Source organism: Balaenoptera ricei, chromosome 3, assembly GCF_028023285.1.
Source record: "Balaenoptera ricei isolate mBalRic1 chromosome 3, mBalRic1.hap2, whole genome shotgun sequence".
In the NCBI taxonomy this organism is placed as follows: domain Eukaryota; kingdom Metazoa; phylum Chordata; class Mammalia; order Artiodactyla; family Balaenopteridae; genus Balaenoptera; species Balaenoptera ricei.
Genome location: NC_082641.1, coordinates 119,949,474 through 119,974,172, shown reverse-complemented (window position 1 = coordinate 119,974,172; position 24,699 = coordinate 119,949,474). Strand labels below are relative to the sequence as shown.

Genomic DNA, 24,699 nt, shown 5'->3' with positions numbered 1-24,699 from the left:
ACTTAAAAATACAACCATTTTTTAAAAATGACTTTAACTGTTTCCTGGCTGGAACCATGGAAAGTGCTGAAGAGAATAAAAAGAAGGTTCCTGCTGTGCCAGAAACCCTTAAAAAGCGAAAGAATTTCGCAGAGCTTAAGATCAAGCACCTGAGAAAGAAATTTGCCCAGAAGATGCTTCGAAAGGCAAGGAGGAAGCTTATCTATGAAAAAGCTAAGCACTACCACAGGGAATACCGGCAGATGTACAGAACTGAAATTCGAATGGCTGGGATGGCAAGAAAAGCTGGCAACTTCCACGTACCCGTGGAACCCAAATTGGCATTTGTCATCAGGATCAGAGGTATCAATGGTGTGAGCCCAAAGGTTCGAAAGGTGTTGCAGCTTCTTCACCTCTGTCAGATTTTCTTTTTTTTTTTTTTTTTCACACACACACACTGTATTTTATTTTTACAAGAGATAAATCGACTGACACCAAGCATTGTACATGGATGACCACAACAAAAGCAACAATGATTGCAATTACCAAACATGAAACACACTCATACTATGTCATAGTATTGACATTCAGTCCAGTAATCCTCCACTGTAACAGCTCCTTTACTTTGCAGTGAAAATTGATTTGTATATTCTTTGCCTCTGAGTCCTTGTGGAATTTTTTTTTTTTTTTTAATTCAGACAGAAAGTCACAAAAATTATACTCATCCTCATCAGTTCACTCAGTCCCATGTAATTAATTTTTTTTTTTCATCTTGATCTTTTGTTAGCACTTTTATGAGTTCATCAGTTTTTCATTAGAGTTCTGAAAATGCTTATTCATTCAGTTCAGCAGTACAGTCCGTTACCAGAAACCCGTACTTGTCAGAGTCTTTTCCATGTATTTCTTGAAGATGAAACCCTTTTATAGGAACATATTTGCAAAATCATCAGAGTACACCCAGAACTGTCTGTAAATGACAAAAGACTTAAAAATGACCACGGTTAAAGATTTGATGACAGTTCATAATAATGCAGTTGACAAGAAAATTAGTTATTTCTGAGATATACATTTTAAAGTAATAACTAGGATTATTACTTATAACATTATACCAGAACATATAAGATTTTTAGAAATTTCATGTAATGTCTGAAACATTTATATTAACATATTTCCATACATATTTCCATACAAGTACAAATATAAGATTTTTAGAAATTTCATGTAATGTCTGAAACATTTATATTAACATATTTCCATACATATTTCCATACAAATACAAATATGATTTTTAGAAATTTCATGTAATGTCTGAAACATTTATATTAACATATTTCCATACATATTTCCATACAAATACAAATATAAGATTTTTAGAAATTTCATGTAATGTCTGAAACATTTATATTAACATGTTTCCATACAAATAACCCAATGAAAGTTTAGTATTAGTTGTTTTGTTTGTTTTTTTATACTGCAGGTTCTTATTAGGCATCAGTTTTATACACATCAGTGTATACATGTCAATCCCAATCGCCCAATTCAGCACACCACCATCCCCACCCCACCGCAGTTTTCCCCCCTTGGTGTCCATATGTCCATTCTCTACATCTGTGTCTCAACTTCTGCCCTGCAAACTGGCTCATCTGTACCATTTTTCTAGGTTCCGCATACATGCATTAATATACGATATTTGTTTTTCTCTTTCTGACTTACTTCACTCTGTATGACAGTCTCTAGATCCATCCACGTCTCAACAAATGACTCAATTTCGTTCCTTTTTATGGCTGAGTAATATTCCATTGTATATATGTACCACATCTTCTTTATCCATTCGTCTGTTGATGGGCATTTAGGTTGCTTCCATGACCTGGCTATTGTAAATAGTGCTGCAATGAACATTCGGGTGCATGTGTCTTTTTGAATTACGGTTTTCTCTGGGTATATGCCCAGTAGTGGGATTGCTGGGTCATATGGTAATTCTATTTTTAGTTTTTTAAGGAACCTCCATATTGTTCTCCATAGTGGCTGTATCAATTTACATTCCCACCAACAGTGCAAGAGGGTTCCCTTTTCACCACACCCTCTCCAGCATTTGTTGTTTGTAGATTTTCTGATGATGCCCATTCTAACAGGAGTGAGGTGATACCTCATTGTACTTTTGATTTGCATTTCTCTAATAATTAGTGATGTTGAGCATCTTTTCATGTGCTTCGTGGCCATCTGTATGTCTTCTTTGGAGAAATGTCTATTTAGGTCTTCTGCCCATTTTTGGATTGGGGTGTTTGTTTCTTTGATATTGAGCTGAATGAGCTGTTTATATATTTTGGAGATTAATCCTTTGTCCGTTGATTCATTTGCAAATATTTTCTCCCATTCTGAGGGTTGTCTTTTCGTCTTGTTTATGGTTTCCTTTGCTGTGCAAAAGCTTTGAAGTTTCATTAGGTCCCACTTGTTTATTTTTGTTTTTATTTCCATTACTCTAGGAGGTGGATCAAAAAAGATCTTGCTGTGATTTATGTCAAAGAGTGTTCTTCCTATGTTTTCCTCTAAGAGTTTTATAGTGTCCAGTCTTATATTTAGGTCTCTAATCCATTTTGAGTTTATTTTTGTGTATGGTGTTAGGGAGTATTCTAATTTCATTCTTTTACATGTAGCTGTCCAGTTTTCCCAGCACCACTTATTGAAGAGACTGTCTTTTCTCCATTGTATATCTTTGCCTCCTTTGTCATAGATTAGTTGACCATAGGTGCGTGGGTTAATCTCTGGGCTTTCTATCTTGTTCCATTGATCTATGTTTCTGTTTTTGTGCCAGTACCATATTGTCTTGATTACTGTAGCTTTGTAGTATAGTCTGAAGTCAGGGAGTCTGATTCCTCCAGCTCCATTTTTTTGCCTCAAGACTGCTTTGCCTATTCGGGGTCTTTTGTGTCTCCATACAAATTTTAAGATGATTTGTTCTAGCTCCGTAAAAAATGCCATTGGTAATTTGATAGGGATTGCATTGAATCTGTAGATTGCTTTGGGTAGTATACTCATTTTCACAATGTTGATTCTTCCAATCCAAGAACATGGTATATCTCTCCATCTGTTGGTATCATCTTTAATTTCTTTCATCAGTGTCTTATAGTTTTCTGCATACAGGTCTTTTGTCTCCCTAGGTAGGTTTATTCCTAGGTATTTTATTCTTTTTGTTGCAATGGTAAATGGGAGTGTTTCCATAATTTCTCTTCCAGATTTTTCATCATTAGTGTATAGGAATGCAAGAGATTTCTGTGCATTAATTTTGTATCCTGCAACTTTACCATATTCATTAATTAGCTCTAGCAGTTTTCTGGTGGCAGTTTTAGGATTCTCTATGTATAGTATCATGTCATCCGCAAACAGTGACAGTTTTACTTCTTCTTTTCCAATTTGTATTCCTTTTATTTCTTTTTCTTCTCTGATTGCCGTGGCTAGGACTTCCAAAACTATGTTGAATAATAGTGGTGAGAGTGGACATCCTTGTCTCGTTCCTGATCTTAGAGGAAATGCTTTCAGTTTTTCACCATTGAGAATGATGTTTGCTGTGGGTTTGTCATATATGGCCTTTATTATGTTGAGGTAGGTTCCCTCTATGCCCACTTTCTGGAGAGTTTTTATCAGAAATGGGTGTTGAATTTTGTCAAAAGCTTTTTCTGCATCTATTGAGATGATCATATGGTTTTTATTCTTCAATTTGTTAATATGGTGTATCACATTGATTGATTTGCGTATATTGAAGAATCCTTGCATCTCTGGGATAAATCCCACTTGATCGTGGTGTATGATCCTTTTAATGTGTTGTTGGATTCTGTTTGCTAGTATTTTGTTGAGGATTTTTGCATCTATATTCATCAGTGATATTGGTCTGTAATTTTCTTTTTTTGTAGTGTCTTTGTCTGGTTTTGGTATCAGGGTGATGGTGGCCTCATAGAATGAGTTTGGGAGTGTTCCTTCCTCTGCAATTTTTTGGAAGAGTTTGAGAAGGATGGGTGTTAGCTCTTCTCTAAATGTTTGATAGAATTCACCTGTGAAGCCATCTGGTCCTGGACTTTTGTTTGTTGGAAGATTTTTAATCACAGTTTCAATTTCATTACTTGTGATTGGTCTGTTCATATTTTCTATTTCTTCCTGGTTCAGTCTTGGAAGGTTATACCTCTCTAAGAATTTGTCCATTTCTTCCAGGTTGTCCATTTTATTGGCATAAAGTTGCTTGTAGTAGTCTCTTAGGATGCTTTGTATTTCTGCAGTGTCTGTTGTAACTTCTCCTTTTTCATTTCTGATTTTATTGATTTGAGTCCTCTCCCTCTTTTTCTTGATGAGTCTGGCTAATGGCTTATCAATTTTGTTTATCTTCTCAAAGAACCAACTTTTAGTTTGATTGATCTTTGCTATTGTTTTCTTTGTTTCTATTTCATTTATTTCTGCTCTGATCTTTATGATTTCTTTCCTTCTGCTAACTTTGGGTTTTGTTTGTTCTTCTTTCTCTAGTTTCTTTAAGTGTAAGGTTAGATTGTTTACTTGAGCTTTTTCTTGTTTCTTTAGGTAGGCTTGTATAGCTATAAACTTCCCTCTTAGAACTGCTTTTGCTGCATCCCATAGGTTTTGGGTCGTCGTGTTTTCATTGTCATTTGTCTCTAGGTATTTTTTGATTTCCTCTTTGATTTCTTCAGTGATCTCTTGGTTATTTAGTAACGTATTGTTTAGCCTCCATGTGTTTGTCCTTTTTACGTTTTTTTCCCTGTAATTCATTTCTAATCTCATAGCGTTGTGGTCAGAAAAGATGCTTGATATGATTTCAATTTTCTTAAATTTACTGAGGCTTGATTTGTGACCCAAGATGTGATCTATCTTGGAGAATGTTCCGTGCGCACTTGAGAAGAATGTGTAATCTGCTGTTTTTGGATGGAATGTCCGATATATATCAATTAAATCTATCTGGTCTATTGTGTCATTTAAAGCTTCTGTTTCCTTATTTATTTTCATTTTGGATGATCTGTCCATTGGTGTAAGTGAGGTGTTAAAGTCCCCCACTATTATTGTGTTACTGTCGATTTCCTCTTTTATAGCTGTTAGCAGTTGCCTTATGTATTGAGGTGCTCCTATGTTGGGTGCATATATATTTATAATTGTTATATCTTCTTCTTGGATTGATCCCTGGATCATTATGTAGTGTCCTTCCTTGTCTCTTGTAACATTTTTTAATTTAAAGTCTATTTTATCTGATATGAGTATAGCTACTCCAGCTTTCTTTTGATTTCCATTTGCATGGAATATCTTTTTCCATCCCATCACTTTCAGTCTGTATGTGTCCCTAGGTCTAAAGTGGGTCTCTTGTAGACAGCATATATATGGGTCTTGTTTTTGTATCCATTCAGCCAGTCTATGTCTTTTGGTTGGGGCATTTAATCCATTCACGTTTAAGGTAATTATCGATATGTATGTTCCTATGACCATTTTCTTAATTGTTTTGGGTTTGTTTTTGTAGGTCCTTTTCTTCTCTTGTGTTTCCCACTTAGAGAAGTTCCTTTAGCATTTGTTGTAGAGCTGGTTTGGTGGTGCTGAATTCTCTTAGCTTTTGCTTGTCTGTAAAGCTTTTGATTTCTCCATCAAATCTAAATGAGATCCTTGCCGGGTAGAGTAATCTTGGTTGTAGGTTCTTCCCTTTCATCACTTTAAGTATATCATGCCACTCCCTTCTGGCTTGCAGAGTTTCTGCTGAGAAATCAGCTGTTAACCTTATGGGAGTTCCCTTGTATGTTATTTGTCGTTTTTCCCTTGCTGCTTTCAATAATTTTTCTTTGTCTTTAATTTTTGCCACTTTGATTACTATGTGTCTCGGCGTGTTTCTCCTTGGGTTTATCCTGTATGGGACTCTCTGCGCTTCCTGGACTTGGGTGGCTATTTCCTTTCCCATGTTAGGGAAGTTTTCGACTATAATCTCTTCAAATATTTTCTCTGGTCCTTTCTCTCTCTCTTCTCCTTCTGGGACCCCTATAATGCGAATGTTGTTGCGTTTAATGTTGTCCCAGAGGTCTCTTAGGCTGTCTTCATTTCTTTTCATTCTTTTTTCTTTAGTCTGTTCCGCAGCAGTGAATTCCATCATTCTGTCTTCCAGGTCACTTATCCGTTCTTCTGCCTCAGTTATTCTGCTATTGATTCCTTCTAGTGTAGTTTTCATTTCAGTTATTGTATTGGTCATCTCTGTTTGTTTGTTCTTTAATTCTTCTAGGTCTTTGTTAATCATTTCTTGCATCTTCTCAATCTTTGCCTCCATTCTTATTCCAAGGTCCTGGATCATCTTCACTATCATTATTCTGAATTCTTTTTCTGGAAGGTTGCCTATCTCCACTTCATTTAGTTGTTTTTCTGGGGTTTTTTCTTGTTCCTTCATCTGGTACATAGCCCTCTGCCTTTTCATCTTCTCTATCTTTCTGTAACTGTGGTTTTTGGTCCACAGGCTGCAGGATTATAGTTTTTCTTGCTTCTGTTGTCTGCCCTCTGGTGGTTGAGGCTATCTAAGAGGCTTGATGGGAGGCTCTGGTGGTGGGTAGAGCTGACTGTTGCTGTGGCGGTCAGAGCTCAGTAAAACCTTAATCCACTTGACTGTTGATGGGTGGGGCTGGGTTCCCTCCCTGTTGCTGTGGCGGTCAGAGCTCAGTAAAACCTTAATCCACTTGACTGTTGATGGGTGGGGCTGGGTTCCCTCCCTGTTGGCTGTTTTGCCTGAGGCAACCCAACACTGGAGCCTACCCGTGCTCTTTGGTGGGGTTAATGGCAGACTCTGGGACGGCTCACGCCAAGGAGAACTTCCCAGAACCTCTGCTGCCAGTGTCCTTATCCCCACGGTGAAACAGAGCCACCACTCGCCTCTGCAGGAGACCCCCCAACACCAGCAGGTAGGTCTGGTTCAGTCTCCCCCAGGCTCACTGCTCCTTCCCCTGGGTCCTGATGCACACATTACTTTGTGTGTGCCCTCCAAGAGTGGGGTCTCTGTTTCCCCCAGTCCCGTCAAAGTCCTGCAATCCAATTCCCACTAGGCTTCAAAGTCTGATTCTCTAGGAATTCCTCCTCCCGTTGCCTGACCCCCAGGTTGGGAAGCCTGACGTGGGGCTCAGAACCTTTACTCCAGTGGGTGGACTTCTGTGGTATAAGTGTTCGCCAGTCTGTGAGTCACCCACCCAGCAGTTACGGGGTTTGATTTTACTCTGCTTGCGCCCCTCCTACCGTCTCACTGTGGCTTCTCCTCTGTCCTTGGACGTGGGGTATCCTCCTTGGTGAAGTCCAGGGTCTTCCTGTCAATGATGGTCCAGCAGTCAGTTGTGATTCTGGTGCTCTCGCAAGAGGGAGTGACAGCACGTCCTTCTACTCCGCCATCTTGGTTAATCTCCTGTCAGATTTTCAATGGCACCTTTGTGAAGCTCAACAAGGCTTCAATTAACATGCTGAGAACTGTGGAACCATACATTGCATGGGGGTACCCAAACCTGAAGTCAGTAAATGAATTGATCTACAAGCGTCGTTATGGCAAAATCAACAAGAAGCAAATTGCCCTGACGGATAACGTGTTGATTGCTCGATCTCTTGGCAAATACGGTATTATCTGCATGGAGGATCTGATTCATGAGATCTATACTTTTGGAAAACGTTTCAAAGAAGCAAACAACTTCCTGTGGCCCTTCAAACTGTCTTCTCCACGAGGTGGAATGAAGAAAAAGACCACCCATTCTGTAGAAGGTGGAGATGCTGGCAACAGGGAAGACCACATCAACAGACTTATTAGAAGGATGAACTAAGGTATCTACCATGATTATTTTTGTAATCTGGTCAGTTAATAAACAGTGACTGCTTTCAAATTGAAAAAAGAAAAAATGACTTTAGCTCCTATCGTATGCAAATGCAGTGACTTAAATTATAGCTATCTCTTAATTAAGGAAAGTCTATCAAGCTCTTGGTCCCAAAGGTACATCCTTGAAGGTAATCAAAATCTATTCCCCATACTTACAGTTTAGGTTGGCCCTACTGCCAATTATTCTAAACAGATAAGGAATTAGCTGAGTTATCTGAGTCTAGGTAGGTCCAGACATGTCTTACAAATAAAAGCAGATTCTTCTGAGTGAGAAACTTTATTTCTCACTTGGCACTTTCTGCCTCTATCTTTAAGTGCTCTCCTACTGGCACGGCAAACATTGGTGAAATGTAGCAAAGACCACATAAAGTAGATCACATGAAATACTTAACAAAGACCACTTTGACCCAAGCAAGCCATCATACCATGGCCTGAGAAAGCTGCACACAGAGGCTGGCTCCACTGGTGGGCTCCAGCCCATCACCTGGATTCCACTTGCCCTGTATCCAAATTGTGACTGCCTTCCTCCTCCTCCGAGAATCCTGAGGCAGCTAATGAACAAAAAATTGGTGGAATTCCTCAAATCCTTTAAGAACACTAAGTACAAAGAACAGTGACTAGACTTAGATCAAACAACAGATTCTTAGAAAACAGAATTCTCACATATACCGCCCCCATGGCGCCAGTTGCCAATTTAAACTAAAATATGGGAGTGGCCAAAGAATTAAAAGCAAGGACCCAAACAGATACTTGTACACCCATGTTCACAACTGCACTATTCACAATTGCCAAAAGGTGGAATCCACCCAAGTGTCCATCAACAGATGAACGGATAAACAAAATGTGGTACATACAAGGAAATACTATTCAGCCATAGAAAGGAACGAAGTGCTGATAGATGCCACCACAGAGATGAATCTTGAAAACACTGTACAAAATGAAATAAGCCAGACACAAAAGGACAAATATTGTATGATTCTACTTATTTGTGATATCTAGAATAGGCAAATTTACAGAGACAGAAAGTAGGCAAGAGGTTAGTAGGGGCTGGAGGGAATGGAGAGTTACTGCTTAAAGGTTACAGAGTTTCTGTGTGGAGTGATGAAAACGTTTTGGAAACAAATAGTAGTGATGGTTGCACAACACTGTGAATGTAATTAATACCATAAAACTATGCACTTAAAAATGGCAAGTTTTGTGTTATATGTATATTTTTTTACCATAATTTTTAAAAATGAGAGACTCAAGTCACTGAAAACAACCCAAATGTCCTTCAGCAGGTGCCTGGATCAACAAACCGTGGTACATCCATAAATTGTAATAAAATTGAACAAACTATCGATACACACAACAACTGGGATTAATCCCAAGGGCATTATGCTGAGTGAAAGTAGCCAGTTTCCAAAGGTGACACACTATAAGATTCCATTTAATGACATTCTCAAAAAGAAAAACTCGAGGAATGGAGGACAGACCAGTGGTTGCCAAGGGTTGTGGATGAAGGGAAGTGTGTGCTCATAACGAGATAGCACAGTGGTTTTCTTGGGGGGTGATGAGGCAGTTCTGTACCTGATTGTGGTGGTAGTCATACGAATCTAAGCATACGTTAAAATTCAGAACTACTCATCAAAAGGTTTGCAAAGTGAAGTTTAAAAAAACAGTGGGGTAAAAGGAGAAATAGCACTCATTGCTGTCACTGCTCTTTGGAACCTCTGATCACCGCCTCCTCTCTTGCACCTCCCTGTATTTCCCATGGATTTCTCTACCTCTTAAAATACCCAAAGATCACAGTCTGGAAAATATGCTTTGTAAAATTATAATGAAGGGTGCATATTGCTATTCCTAGAAGGAGTTCTTTTCCCTGCACCTCATCCATCCACATATAATCACACTGTTTGTCTTCCTAGCCTTGATACCTTTCCTGGACAAAACCTGATTCACTTGGTAAAAGAAATGTGGCTGTGTCCAGGTGCTACCGTCCACAGGGTCCTGGAGAGTACCAGAGCACACATCTACCACGACACAACGCTCAGAGCGTTTCCTCTGAGGTCCAAACTTGGCAAATTTGCGTTCTCGCAGTGGAGCTTCCTAGATTGTTTAACAAGGACAGTCCCCCCCATCCCAAACCTTCTGGTTTCAGGACTATGAGTGCCTGTAAGGAGCCAGTCCCACAAGAGCCCACATCTAATGCTCCATCTAACAAACACACCAAAAAGCTGTGGGAAACTTTGGATCCAAACCAATGGTCTGCAGGAGAAAAACGGGAAGAGAAAGCTCCCAGCTAGCTCATGTTTCTGTGGCAATTCATGCTACACTGGCAGCCCTGGTCTTCGGAAGCCTCTGGAAGCCCCTGGGGCATTATTTATGGAGGTTACAGACAGCTACAGGCTCTGGGTGGGAGCTGGGCAGATGGGAGAAAGCGGACAGAGAGGGACTGGCCTGCTCGATCTCATCATGTTCTCCCTCACCTCTTCCCGCTGGGTGGGGGTGTCACCCAGTGAAAGAATACTTTCCAAGCAAGCCATTCATCAGGTTCCTAATTTAAAAGTTGGAAAGCGTAACTCTGGAGCTGGTTTTGCCATCTTCCGACACCTCATTAACCTCGTCACTGTTCTTCTGTCGAGGGCAAGAACCTCGGGAATTACTACAGAGGTTCCGTCCTGAACGCTCAAGCAGAAAAAGAAACAGCAACACTTTGCCCGAAAAAGAACCCCCCCATGTGACCACAAGAGTTGTGCCAGATCACAACTAAAACAGGAAGGACATGACAAGGAGAAGAAGATCTACCAAGACTTCACTAAATTTAGGAATATTCATCTTTATGCAGAGAGAAATAGAAGAGGAATAATAAATAATAACCAATTTTTCATAGGCCTTTCTAGTAAAGGGGAAGATGTTACCCCACTTCTCTCTGAAGGAGACAGCTGAGAAGAAATAGCCAGGGATTTGAACCATACTGTGTACCAAAAAGCTGCACGTTTTGTGAATTTTGAACTGAGCCCAAGTATTTCTTTTTTTTTTTTCCTCTCAATGGCAAAACTAAACTTAGGGGTTTTTTTGTTGTTGTTTGTTTGTTTGTTTAATTTATTTATTTTGTCTGTGCGCAGGCTTTCTCTAGTTGTGGCGATCAGGAGCTACTCTTCGTTGCGGTGTGTATGCTTCTCATTGTGGTGGCTTCTCTTGTTGCGGAGCACGGGCTCTAGGCACACGGGCTTCAGTAGCTGTGGCACGTGGGCTCAGTAGTTGTGGCGCATGGGCTTAGTTGCTCCACGGCATGTGGGATCTTCTCGGACCAGGGCTCGAACCCGTGTCCCCTGCGTTGGCACAGGTGGATTCTTAACCACTGCGCCACCAGGGAAGCCCTAAACTTAGGTTTTAACTACATAAATAAAGCCTAGGAATATAGTTCAAACTGAAACTATGTCCATTTATTTTCTGAAACAGATAAAATGAAATATAAAAACATTCACTCAACCAAACAAATATTTCTCTGTCTGGTATCATGGACACGGGAGGAAGCTACTAGGCTCTACTGGAGCAAAAGCATCCAACTCCATCTCATTACTGGTGAGAATTTGGCGAGACTTAGGGAGACGCCCAAGGGAAGAAACTAAAACTCTAGGTCTTATCTGAATCTTGGGCATTCTCTCTTGCCCACAAGATCCAGAAGTCCTTCCTTTCTTGGTCCCCTATAAGAGGAAAGTTACAGAGCCCATTCCCACCACCACCACCAAAAAAAAGAAGAAGAAGAAATCAAGAGGCCAGAAGATGAATTCTAACACTTACCTATCTCCTTTGGCCTAGAGCAAGTCACCAGGGCTGTGACACTGCTGTCCAGCCTCTTGGATCCCCTCCAAAAGGTCTAGTGGGTACCTTCGTCAATCTGAACAGAATGGAAGGGATGGGAAATGTGGCAGACACAGCAAGGCCAGATATTTTATCTTTCCTACTTAGGAATTAATGGTGCATGTGGACAGATTGCTAGACAAGCTGGAACACTAATATATTCCGGAAATGTTGACATCCTAGGCACAAAATATCGCAAACTGGTGATCTGTAGAACAGACAGAGGACACGTGAATGAGCCACCGGCTTTCTCCTCCGAGAGCAAAGGACAGTGACACAGGCCTGGCCCACAGCCCTAACCATCTTTCACCATCTCTTTTGGTTGCCTTTTTTTCCTCTTTTTTTTTGCATAAGGGTCTGTTCTTGGCCTCTTCCACTCTCCTTGGGTGACTACAGCTGTTCCTACATCTTCAAAGAGAGCCTCTTCCCTGATGCCCCCCACCCTGTGTCTGCCCTTCTTTGGGGAGCTGTGGGTCTGTATGTTCAACGACCCACCGGACATTGCAAGCTGGGTGATCAGCAAAATCCTTGAAAGTCTTTAGCTCTGCCCTGCTCAGTCCCGAATCTATTCCTCCTCCTTATTAACCCACGAAAATTCAGAGTTCCAAAGCAAAACTTACTCCGAAGTGATTCCATGATGCTTTCTTAGTCTCAAAATCAACCGAGTTCCAGCAAAGAGAAGGCAGCCAGAAGGTGACCACGTTACACAGACACACCTGTCCACCCTGGGCAGGCTAGGTGGATGGGTGGATGGGTGTGGGGAGGTATGGGGGGGATGCATGGGGAGCAGTTCCCAGGAGACAAAGTGGTCCCTTGAAAGTTGGAGAGGCTGGTCAAACAATCCACTGCCAACTCCAAGAGCTTTCCATATTTATGCTCAGTATAATCATTTAGAGGACCTACATTATTGTTCATAAGTAGGGAAAATTACAAGATTTCTGTGGGGTTTGCTTACATCTTGGGATATCAGGACTTTTATAGCTTCCTTTAGCAAAGTCACCATGTGCTTAAATAACATAAAATCGTTGAAAGAATGAGAGAAAAATCTTCTAGAAGGAATGAATGTTGAGCAGTCTCTGATTCTTGCCCCTTCCTTGAGGTTCTTCTACTGTGCCTGACCATTGCCTCTAGTTGAAGCAGAGACAAAATAAACTTTCTTTGTTTCCATTTATAATGTCTCAGATCAGCTGATGGCTTTACCAATAGCATTATCAAACAAACAAGAAAACATAAATAAGGAACCCTTATGTCCTCACAGTTTTAGAATTTGAAATCTAGACATATTTAATCACCAAACTCTTTAACTTTCTTTTTATAAATGCGGAAACTAAGACCCAAAGAGAGTAAGTGAAGGGCCCAAGGCCACAAAACTACAGTGTGGTAGAGGCAGAACCTGAATTTAGGGACTTGCCTCTCCATCTTATGTCCTTTTCATTCTCTTACGATACTACTCTTTAAAACAGGTCTTGATTCCCTCCTCCCTCCTGAGGTTCGCTCCTCCTTGCCTCTACTACATGGCCTCCCTGAACCATCTTGGTTCCTTGGCTCATGGGAACTGGTTCACCCAAATATCTTTCTATAGTCAAGGTCAAACTCCAACCACTCCAACAAAACAACCATTTTTCTTATAAACCTTCCACTCAGTCCTGGTTTCCCATCCAAGCAACAAGTCTGGTTTACAATGTAGTTACCTGGGAATGGGGATTGACATCCTTGAGTCTCTGTGAATGGCCGTGGTTCTGGTAACTTGTTCCAGCCCATTTAGGAGTCTAGTGAGTCTCCCAAACAGCACAGGGAAACAGACTCTCAAATGTTATGTATTACATCTTCAATATATTAATGCCTTAATCATAACTATAATAACTGCACTTGTATATATACGTGTATACACACACACACTCACACAATAAGAATTATAACAAATGTATTGAGGATGATTATTCTTGCTGTGACATTTAGCCCAAAATATCAACAAAAAGGCACTTGAAGAACATGAGATTTTATATAGCACGATGCAGTAAACTCAGTCTTGAGCTGGGAGTCATCATAATGTGTTCCTTATCCTGATTTTGCTAGCCAGAACTCTAAGAGCCTGATCTGCATGCCAACTCAGGATATCTGAGGAATCAGCCTAGGTCAGCAGCAATCATATTTGCTTCAGGTCCCCAAAACCTTATAATAGTTTTCAAACATTTGGCTATCTCTGGCGGACAGAGATGAGAGACAGTCTCCACATTTGTAAAAGATAAATGGTTGAGGATGGACATTATATGATGTGTTAGATTCCTTGGTTTGCCTTTTAGAGAGTGTTTAGGGGGAAAGCTAACTTTTTTCTTGAACTTTTGTTTCTGGGTACTTACAAGGGAACAATAAAGTGCCTCCTTTTCCCATTCCACTCTCAAGGAAGGCCTGAGCACCGTACCCCTCTCACCATCCCTTCTTCGCCTCTTCCCTCTCCCTCACCTCTACTCTTAGAAGAAAATTGCATTTTTGATTTAGGGGATTACACTAGATCATCCCAGAGGGAAGGAGTGTAGCCTCTGCTTCACACCAAAGCAGCAGAAGCAGCTGTACTCAAGAGGGTGGCTGAAATTCTTTGGAAGTTCAGGGTTTGGGAGTTGCTGTATATAGTACTTGAACATCTGTACCCTGCTGATGTACCACACCCTGAACAGGAATGGGGATTGCTGCTAAGCCACAAAACCTGAGGGCAGTGCCAGGGGTTTCTGCATCTTCCCTGGGCCTGTAAAAAGAGCTCTTTGAAGGACATCTCTGGGCCTCTTGGAGAAGTAATGCCCAACAGACGGCCAGGAAAAGCCACCTGGAAATAGCAGTAGATGTCCCTAATACTTCCCAAATCAATTTATGAGGCCAGTATTACTCTGATACCAAAACCAGACAAAGAGATTATAAGAAAAGAGAATGACAGACCAATATCCCTCATGAACATAAATACAAAAGTGCTTAACAAAATATTAGCAGATTTAATCTAGTGATACAGAAAAGGATAACTGGGGTGTATCTATACAACAGAAAACTACTCAACAATAAAGAGGAAGAAACTACTGATATGCACAACAACATGGATGAATCTCAAAAATACTACACAAAGCAAAAGAAGCCAGACAAAGTGTGTGTGTATATATCGTGTGTGTGTGTGTATATATATATAAAACTCTAGAGAAGATGAATCAATTGTATGGTGACAAACAGCAGATCAGTGGTTGCCTGGGGTGCGGTAGGGTAGGGAGGATGAGGGGTGGGGGTGAGGACTTACTGGAATGGGCGCAAGGAAATCTTTTAGGTTGAAGGAGATGCTGTATATCATGACAGTGGTAACTGTTACATGGATGTATAACTCTCTCAAACCTTTATCAAGATGTACGCTTAAGATGGGTGCTTTTTATTTTATGTAAAATACAGTTCAATAAATTTCACTTTTAAAAAATTTGAGAAAGCAAGCTTGTCTAATAGAGGCTCTAATTTTTAAAAGACCACAACATTTGGTAAGGGTTGGCCAAAAGAACTATAATCACTTACAGCAGGGGTCCCCAACCCCCGGGCTGCGGACCAGTATCAGTCCACTGCCTGTTAGGAACTGGGCCGCACAGCAGGAGGTGAGCAGCAGGCAAGCAAGCAAAGCTTCATCTACCACTCCCCATCGCTCCCCATCGCTCCCCATCGCTCCCCATCGCTCCCCATCGCTCGCGTTACCACCTGAACCATGCCCCACCCCTTGTCCATGGAAAAATTGTCTTCCACGAAACCAGTCCCTGGTGCCAAAAAGGTTGGGGACCGCTGACTTTCAGCACCAAGGATTCCCTAGAAGTGGTACCACGGTAGTCTCGGGAAAGGTGGTGACCATGGAAACAGCATAAAATAAGCAACCCCAACCCTAAAAACCCTTGAATACTCAATAACTAACTAGAAGAGACATTGCATCTAAAAAGCCATGGGTTTGATGTCCCTTGACAGACCCTGAGAGCTCAGGCTGCAAGGCTTGCAAGGGGTTAAGACCCTTCCTTCAAGTCCTAAAAGCCTTTTTTTTTTGGCAAGGCTTTCTCATGAGAGGTGTTTAGGAGCTAAGGGCAGTGCCAGATGACAGCCATCAAGAAATGGGAACCTCAGGTCCTGAAACCACAAGCAACTGAATTCTGCCAACAACCTGTATGAGCTTGGAAGTGGATTCTTCCCCCCGAACCTCCTAAAAGGAACTCAGCCCTGCCCACACCTTGATTTCGGTCTGTGAGACCAAGAACAAAGGACCAAGCTCATCCAGATTTCTGACCTACAAAACTGTGAGATAATAAATTTCTACTATTTTAAGCCTCTAAGTTTGTGGTAATTTGTTATGGCACCAATTGAAAACTTAACACATGCTATAACAATAATAACCATATATAGGAATTCTATAGATTTTATTTTTAAGTCTTTATTGAATTTGTTACAATACTGCTTCTGTTTTATCGTTTGGTTTTTTGGCTGAGAGGCACATGGGATCTTAGCTCCCCAACCAGGGATCCAATTCGCACCCCCGGCATTGGAAAGCGAAGTCTTAACCAGTGGACCGCCACGAAAGTCCCACTATAGATTTTATTAGACTAAAACACCAAAGAGAAGAGAGAATCAATCTCACAATTCTAATGTCTTTCTTTTTGTTCACATTTCATGATAAAAGTAACTTAAAATATGTCTATCTATTGGTCTATATCCCTAACATTAAACTTTCAATTTCCCCTTTGGTTTAACTGAATAATTCCAAGAAGTGAAATTTCATATAGAAGAGATGACATCTTTACAGTAGACCTTCTGTTTGTATCAAAAGATTTGAGGTTTTCTTCATTACATTGCAGAGGTGAACTTTGCTAAGAGACTTTCTTTGATTTCTGAAGGAAAGAATATTTAACATTTTACTCTACATACAGAACTAGCTGTGATTTCAAAACTATTCTTAAAACCCAGACACACAACTTTCAGTACATCAACCTTATAAGTACACGAGAAAGTCTCAAGGTTAAGCAAGACTTTCATTTTTAAAGATGGGATTTTCCAGGTATAATCAAAATGGTTTATTAGAAATCTGTAAGATACTCTCCCTTGATTCTTCACTAAGCAGTGGAAACTTACTAAATACGCTTTTTTTCCCCTTAAAAAGTTTTGAATAAAATATTTTGCTTAGAAACCTGACGTTAGAGTAGCATAACACCCAAGCAGAGGTGAGACTGACACGTGGCTCCTTGGAAATCACTGGAGTTTATACCAATCCAAAAGCTACCTTTAAAACTATTTGATTTTATAATGCATTAGTTAAAAGGGTCTTTTTAAAATTTTTTTAATTTTATATCCAACTTTCTGAAATAATGGAAAAGGTGCCAGAAAGGCCCACTGATCACTGTGTCAGGGGCTTGCCTGGGGCAGGGATGTATTTTTAGTCTTCACTAGGAGAAATATTTTCAAAAGGCTAGTGGCTGGGAAGTTCCTATTCTTCCCTAATTCCAGATGATAATTCCACTGTACAAAAGTGAAGTGCCTTTTCATATTTCCTACATTTCCATCCACTTCTTCACACCTAGGATTATTTCCAAAGCACCCAGACATTTAATTTTTTTTAAGGATTCTTACACTAGATTATTTATAAGCTAATTATCTATAGACGTTCAGGTCTTTAGTTTTGCTTTCTCCCTCTTTCTAGCTGCCATGTCTAATTGCGATTGTCAACCATGGTTTGTTAAAAAGACAAGCTGCCTCGTGGAACACCGCCATTAGGACACCTTTAAGGAAGCCAGTCTTAGCTACTGGAGGATGAAAAGCCTCCTGGAGGATAAAGGAGATGCCCAAGCCAGCAGCCCTCATCAACTGCAAGACATGCGAGTGAGGCCATCTTGGATCTTGCAGCCTAGATGCAAACAGCCACATGAGTGAACCTGCCTGAATCCAGCAGAAGAACTACCCAACCAGTTCACAGAATGGTGAGAAGGAATAAATCATTATTATATTAAGCCACTGTGTTTTGGAGTGGCTTGTCCCAGCAAAGGCTAACTGAAACATTAGTAAAATATTGAAAGCTTTCTGCTTGATAGATGGAGTAAGACCAAAACACCTGACTTTGACATTTTATCGGAGGCCCTTCTCAGAATAATAATAATAATAATAATAAAGAAGAAGAAGAAGTAGAGGTAACAGCTATAAATAAAAAGGCTTAGGATTGGAAAGGAAAAAATAAAACTGTCACTATTTGGAGATGACATGATTATATATATGTGAATAATATAGAAGAATCTACTAGGTTTAGTAAGCAAATTTAACAAGGTCACTGGTTTAAGGTTGATATTAAAAACTTTTTTTCTATATGCAAGCAACAAACAAATAGGAAAATTAAAATGATGCCATTTACAATAGGATCAAAAAGCATGAAACACCTGGAAATAAATTAAAGATTTGTAAGACCTCTGCACTGAAAACTACAAAGCACTACTGAGAAAAATAACACCTAAAAAAGGAAGAGATACAATATGTTCATAGACAGGAAAGTTCAATATTCAATTATTTCAAGTTTCCCCACACTTAACTACCGATGCTATGCAAGTACAAATAAAATCTCAGCATAGTTTTTCCTTCTTTTTCCTGGAAATTGGCCAGCTGATTCTAAAATTCATATGGAAAAACAAAGAGATAGAATAAAATAGACAATCTTGAATTGAGAACAAAATTGAGGGACTTAAAACTACCAAATATCAAGCTACATTAATTAAGGCATTCATTGGCTATACTAATTCATGCAAAAATGGACAAACTGACTAATGAAACAGACCCACACCTGAGTGTGTACTGTTATGAGAAAAGATAGTCTTTTCAATAAAATGGTCTGAGTTGATTAGATATTCATATAGAAAAAAAAGAACCTTGACCCCCTACTTCAAACCACACATCAGTAGATTTTAGATAGACTGAAGATCTAAATGTGAAAAATAAGACAATATAGCTTTTAGTAGGAAACTAAGTGGAAAATCTTCATGATTTGGGGGAAGGCAAAGACTTCTTATACAGGACACAAGCATTCTACCACAGAGGGGGAAAAACTGACCAACTGGATTATATTGATCTACAAATTAACACTTCTGTTATTAATACAAAATTAATTAGTTTGTTCATCCAAAGACACTATTAGTAATGTGACAGGGCAATTTTGATATTTTGTTCACTGTGGATTTTTAAAAATTTTGTCATGGTAAATAAAATATACATGAAATTTGTCTTTTTAACCATTTTTTGAAGGTGCAATTTAGGGGCATTAAGTACATTCACATTGTTGGGCACAAACTAAAACTCTGTACCCATTAAACAACGGTGACATAAGAGGCTCCTGACTCCCCCTCCCATGGATGCACTGAATATACAGGAACAGGTGAATCAATCTTCTCTCAGAGAAATCCAAAAACTAGTTGAGTAACTCCTACACACTGGTGACTGAGAAAAAAACCACATCAAGATGGGAAGGAAAGGCTGAGAAACACTCTCCCCATAAACTCAGCCCCTGGCATAGCACTTTACAATTCGGAGGGAACCCTTAACTCCAAGCTTTGCCCAGGGCAACAAAGAATCTGGATCACAAATCTAGTGCCCCAACTCTTAAGGCTGCCACCTGAGGTACAGGTCCCCAAATGACCTAGCTCTGAGAGCCAATGGGGCTTGCATTCATAAATCCCACAAAACTATAGCAAGTAAATAAGCAGTTGTTAAATAGGTACATGAGGACTCCCCATGGCTATTACCAACCCCCCAACTCCCAGCTCTGCTCAGAGAGATCAGACAAAAATGTCCATCCCTCAGTTTCTCCCTGGAAGTGATCTGACTGCAAACTTCTCCAGCTGCTTTCTGAGGTTCTGGCTTCTAACCAGCCTGCATGTGGGAACTGACAGGGATCCTCCTGGAAGCCCAAAAGAGCTGGTGGGCACATCCTCTACTGTCTCCCCATGGCTCACTCCAATACTAAAACCAAGTCACCAGCTTCTCCCTGGAAGGAACTTGTCCATACTTCTAGCACCCCAACTATTATGGCTGCTACCCAAGGGACAGGTTCCCAAATTACCTAGCTCTGGGAACTGATGGGGCTCAGCATTCATGAGTCCCCCAGGACCACATGAAACAAAGAGGTGGTTCTAGTCTGTGGGAGTGCTTGTGTGCCCAAATATTCTCTCTGGCTCAGCACAGAGGGAGTAAACAAAAATACCCAGATCCCAGTTTCTTCCTGATAGGTGCTAGACTATACATATAATGTCCTGATTTTCCCAGCTGCTGCCTGAATGTCAGGCTTCCAATTAGCCTGCATAGCGGGCTGAAAGGGGAAGCAATGAGTAGTCCTCTGGGAACCTGAACAGGCACGTGGCATTTCCCATGTCTTTCATACACTGACAGATCTTGGCACATCCTCATCTACTGGGAACCACTAAGAACAAAGATGGTGGCTTGACTATGGAGAACAGTTTGGAGGTTCCTTAAAGAAAGCTAAAAATAGAGCTACCATATGATCCAGCAATCCCACTCCTGGGCATACATCCAGAAAGGATGAAAACTCTAATTCAAAAAGATACGTGCACCCCCATGCTCATAGCAGCACTATTTACAATAGCCAAGACACGGAAGCAACCTAAGTCTCCATCAACAGAGGACTGTATATAGAAGATGTGGTATATATATATATATATATAATGGAATATTACTCAGCTATAAAAAGAATGAAATAATGCCATTTGCAGCAACATGGATGGACCCAGAGACTATCATTCTAAGTGAAGTCAGTCAGACAGAGAAAGATTGCTTATATGTGGAATCTAAAAAAAAGATACAAATGAACTTATTTATAAAACAGAAACAGACTGACATAGAAAACAAACTTATGGTTACCAAAGGGGAAAGGAGGAGTAAGGGATAAATTAGGAATCTGGGATTAACAAATACACATTATTATATATAAAATAGATAAACGAGACCTACTGTACAGCATAGCATTTGTATCTTGTAATAACCTATGATTGAAAAGAATCTGAAAAATATATATATATGTAGTCGTATGGCTTGGACAATCACAAAGGTTTGAGAGGCAACTAGGAGCTCAAGGTGGGCTGATTGACTAGGCTCATCTCCTACACAAGTCCAGTCTGTCAAGGCTAAGAGAGATGGTTGTTTTATCTAATGTGTAGAAACCAACACAGAGAGTCAAGGAAAATAAAGAAATAAGGGAATATGTTCTAAACAAAAGAACAAGATAAATCTCTAGAAACAATCTTAATGAAATGGAGATAAGTCATTTATCTGATAGGTCCACATACTGGTCATAAAATGGTCACTAAGGTCAGGAGAGCAATGCATAAAGTGAGAATTTCAACCAAAAAAAATTAAAAATATAAAAAAGTGCCAAAGAGAAATCAGAGATAAAGAATACAATAACTAAACTGAAAAATTAAATAGAGGGGTTCAACAATAGACTAGCTAAAGCAAAAGAAAAGATTAGTAAACTTGAAGATTTGGTGATTTCCACTACCCTATCAAAAGAACAAAAAGAAAAAAGAATAAAAAGAGTGAAGATAGCTCAAAAGACTTATGACGTACTATTAAGTGAATGCATATAAATAATACAGATGTCTCAGAAAGAGAAGAGAGAGAGAGCAGCAGAAAGATTATCCAAAGAAATAATGACTGAAAACTTCCCTAACCTGGAGAAAGAAACAGACACCCAGATTCAGGCAGCCCAAAACATACCTAAAAAGAATCCAAAGAGATTCACAATAGGACACGTTATAATCAAATTGTCAAATGTTAAAGACAGAGAATCTTAAAAGCAGCTTGAAAAAGGCTACTTGTTATGTACAAGGGAACCCTTGTTCAGCATATTTTGCAGAGAAACATTTCAGGCCAGAAGGGAGTGGACGATGTATTCAAACTGATGAAAGAAAAAAACCTGCCAATCAAGAATACTCTACCCGGGACTTCCCTGGTGGCGCAGTGGTTAAGAATCCGCTTGCCAATGCAGGGGACATGGGATCGATCCCTGGCCTGGGAAGGTCCCACATGCCACGGAGCAACTAAGCCCGTGCACTACAACTACTGAGCCTGCACGCCACAACTACTGAGCCCGCGTGCCACAACTACTGAAGCCTGCGCACCTAGAGCCCGTGCTCCACAAGAGAAGCCACTGCAATGAGAAGCCCACACACCACAACAAAGAGTAGACCCCGCTCACTGCGACTAGAGAAAGCCCGTGCAGAGCAACGAAGACCCAACGCAGCCAGAAAAAATAAAAAAAAAAAGAATACTCTACCCAGCAAAGCTGTCCTTCAGAATTGAAGGAGAGAGAGTTCCCTGGACAAACAAAAACTGAAGGAGTTCATCACCACTAGACTGGCTGGACAAGAAATGTTACAGAGAGTTCTTCAAGCTGAAAGAAAAGGACAGTAATTAGTAACATGAAAACATATGAAAGTATAAAACAAACTGGTAAAGGTAAATATATAAATTCAGAATACTCTAAATTGTAATGGTGCTAAGATAAATAACATAACTCTAGTATAAAGGTTAAAAGACTAAAGTACTTAAAATAACTATAACTAAACTAATTTGTTAATGGATGCACAACATAAGAAGATATAAATTGTGACATCAGAAACATAAAATGTGGTAGGGAGTGTAAAAATGTAGAGCTTTTGTATGTGATGGAAGTTAAGTTGTTATCAGCTTAAAATAGACTGTTATAGGATGTTTTTAATGTAAGCCTCATGGTGACTACAAAATTTTAAAAACTATAGTAAATACACAGAAGATAAAAAGAAAGGAATAAAAGCATACCAACATAGAATATTATGAGATCACAAATGAAAAAAGCAAAAGAGGAGGAAAGAGACAAAATACAAAACAGCCAGAAAATAATGAACAAAATGGTAATAGTAAATCCATGCCTACCAATAATTACTTTAAATGTAAATTGATTAAATTCTACAATAAAAAGACATAGAGCACCTGACTGGATAAAACAACAACAACCCCAACTATATGCTACCTACGAGAGACTCACTTTATCTTTAAGGACACACATAGACTGAAAGTGAAGGGATGGAAAGAGATATTTAATGCAAATGGAAACCAAAAGAACGTAGGGGTAACCATACCTACACTGGGAAAAATAGACTTTAAGCCAAAAAAATGTTAACAGGAGACAAAGAAGGTCATTATATTGATAAAGGGGTCAATTCATCAAGGGGATATAATAATTGTGAATATTTATGTATCCAATACCAGAGCACCTAAATATACTAAGCAAATATCAACAGATCTGAAGGGAAAAATAGACAGCAATACAATAATAACAGGGGACTTCAATACCCTGCTTTCAACAATGAATAAATCACGACAGACAGAGTATCAATAAGGAAATATTGGACTTAACTTACATGTTAAGAGCAGAGAGACCTAGTAGACATATATAGAACATTCCATCCAACAGCAGCAGGATACACATCCTTCTCAAGTATGCATGGAACGTTCTCCAGGACAGATCATTTGTTAGGCCACAAGTCTGGACAAATTTAAGAAGACTGAAATCATATCAAGCATATTTTCTGACCACAATAGTATATAACTACAAATCAATTACAAGAGGAAAACTGGAAAATTCACAGAAACATGACTAAACAACATGTTTCTGAACAACCAATGGGTCAAAGAAGAAATGAAAAGTGAAATTAAAAAACAACTTGAGACAAATTTAAGTGGTAACATGACATACCAAAACTTAAGAGCTGCAGCAAAAGCAGTTCTAAGAGGGAAGTTTACAGCAAAAACACCTACACTAAGAAACAAAAAAGATCCCAAATAAACAATCTAACTTTACCCCTCATGGCAGTAGAAAAAGAATGAATGAAGCCCAAAGTTAGTAAAGGAAGGAAATAACAAAGATCATAACAGAAATAAATGAAATAGAAACTAGAAAGACAATAGAAAAGATCAATGAAACTAAGAGCTGTTTTTCTTGAAAAGATAAACAAAATTGAAAAAACTTTACCTAGACCAAGAAAAAAAAAAAGAAGATTCAAATAAATAAAATCAGAAATAAAAGGAGACATCATAACTGATAACACAGAAATACTAATGATCATAAAAAACTACTATGAATAATTATATACCAACAAATTAGATAACCTAGAAGAAATGGGTAAGTTCCTAGAAATATACAACCTACCAAGACTGAATCAAGAAGAAACAGAAAATATGAACAGAACAATTATCAGTAAGGAGACTGAATCAGTAATAAAAAAAAAACTCCCAACAAAGAAAAGTCCAGGACCAGATGGCTTCACTGGTGAATTCTACAAAACATTTAAAGATTAATTAATACCAATCTTTCTCAAACTCTTGTCAAAATTGAAGTGGAGGGAGTACTTTCAAATTCATTTTACAAGGCCAGTATTATCTAAATACCAAAGCCATATCAGGACATGACAAGAAAAGAAAATTACAGGCCAACAACCCTGATGAACAACCCCTGATGAACATAAATGCAAAAATTCTCAACAAAATATTAGCAAACTGAATTCAACAGTACCTTAAAAGAATCATACACCGAGAGAGAGTGGGATTTATTCCCGGGACGCAAGGATGGTTCAACATATGCAAATCAATAAATGTGATACACCACAATAATAAAATGAAGGATAAAAATCATAGGCAGACAGGAGAATCAGATTCACAGATGATTCCAATTTCAGAGCTAGCTGATAAGTACTTTAAAATAACTGTGCTTGGGGACTTCCCTGGAGGTTAAGACTCTGTAACCACTGCAGGGGGCATGGGTTTGATCCCTGGTCGGGGAACTAAGATTCCACATGCCACACCACGTGGCCAATAAATAAATAAATAACTATGCTTAAAATGCAAATTAAAACCACAATGAAATATCACCTTGCACTGGTCAGAACGGCTATTAACAAAGAGAACACACAAAACAAATACTGGCG

At 39.4% G+C, this 24,699-nt stretch overlaps 1 protein-coding gene and 1 long non-coding RNA gene across 2 annotated transcripts in view; one reads left to right on the top strand and one right to left on the bottom strand.

The window, feature by feature from the left end:
- Positions 1-24,699, bottom strand: part of LOC132362601 (uncharacterized) — a 354,028-nt gene that overhangs the window by 171,641 nt on the left and 157,688 nt on the right. The window lies entirely within an intron of this gene.
- LOC132362069 (large ribosomal subunit protein uL30-like) lies at positions 57-7,830 on the top strand. Its single transcript, XM_059916027.1, has 2 exons — positions 57-404; positions 7,395-7,830. The coding sequence occupies exons 1-2, from the start codon at positions 57-59 to the stop codon at positions 7,791-7,793; spliced, it is 747 nt and encodes a 248-aa protein (XP_059772010.1). The 3' UTR covers positions 7,794-7,830.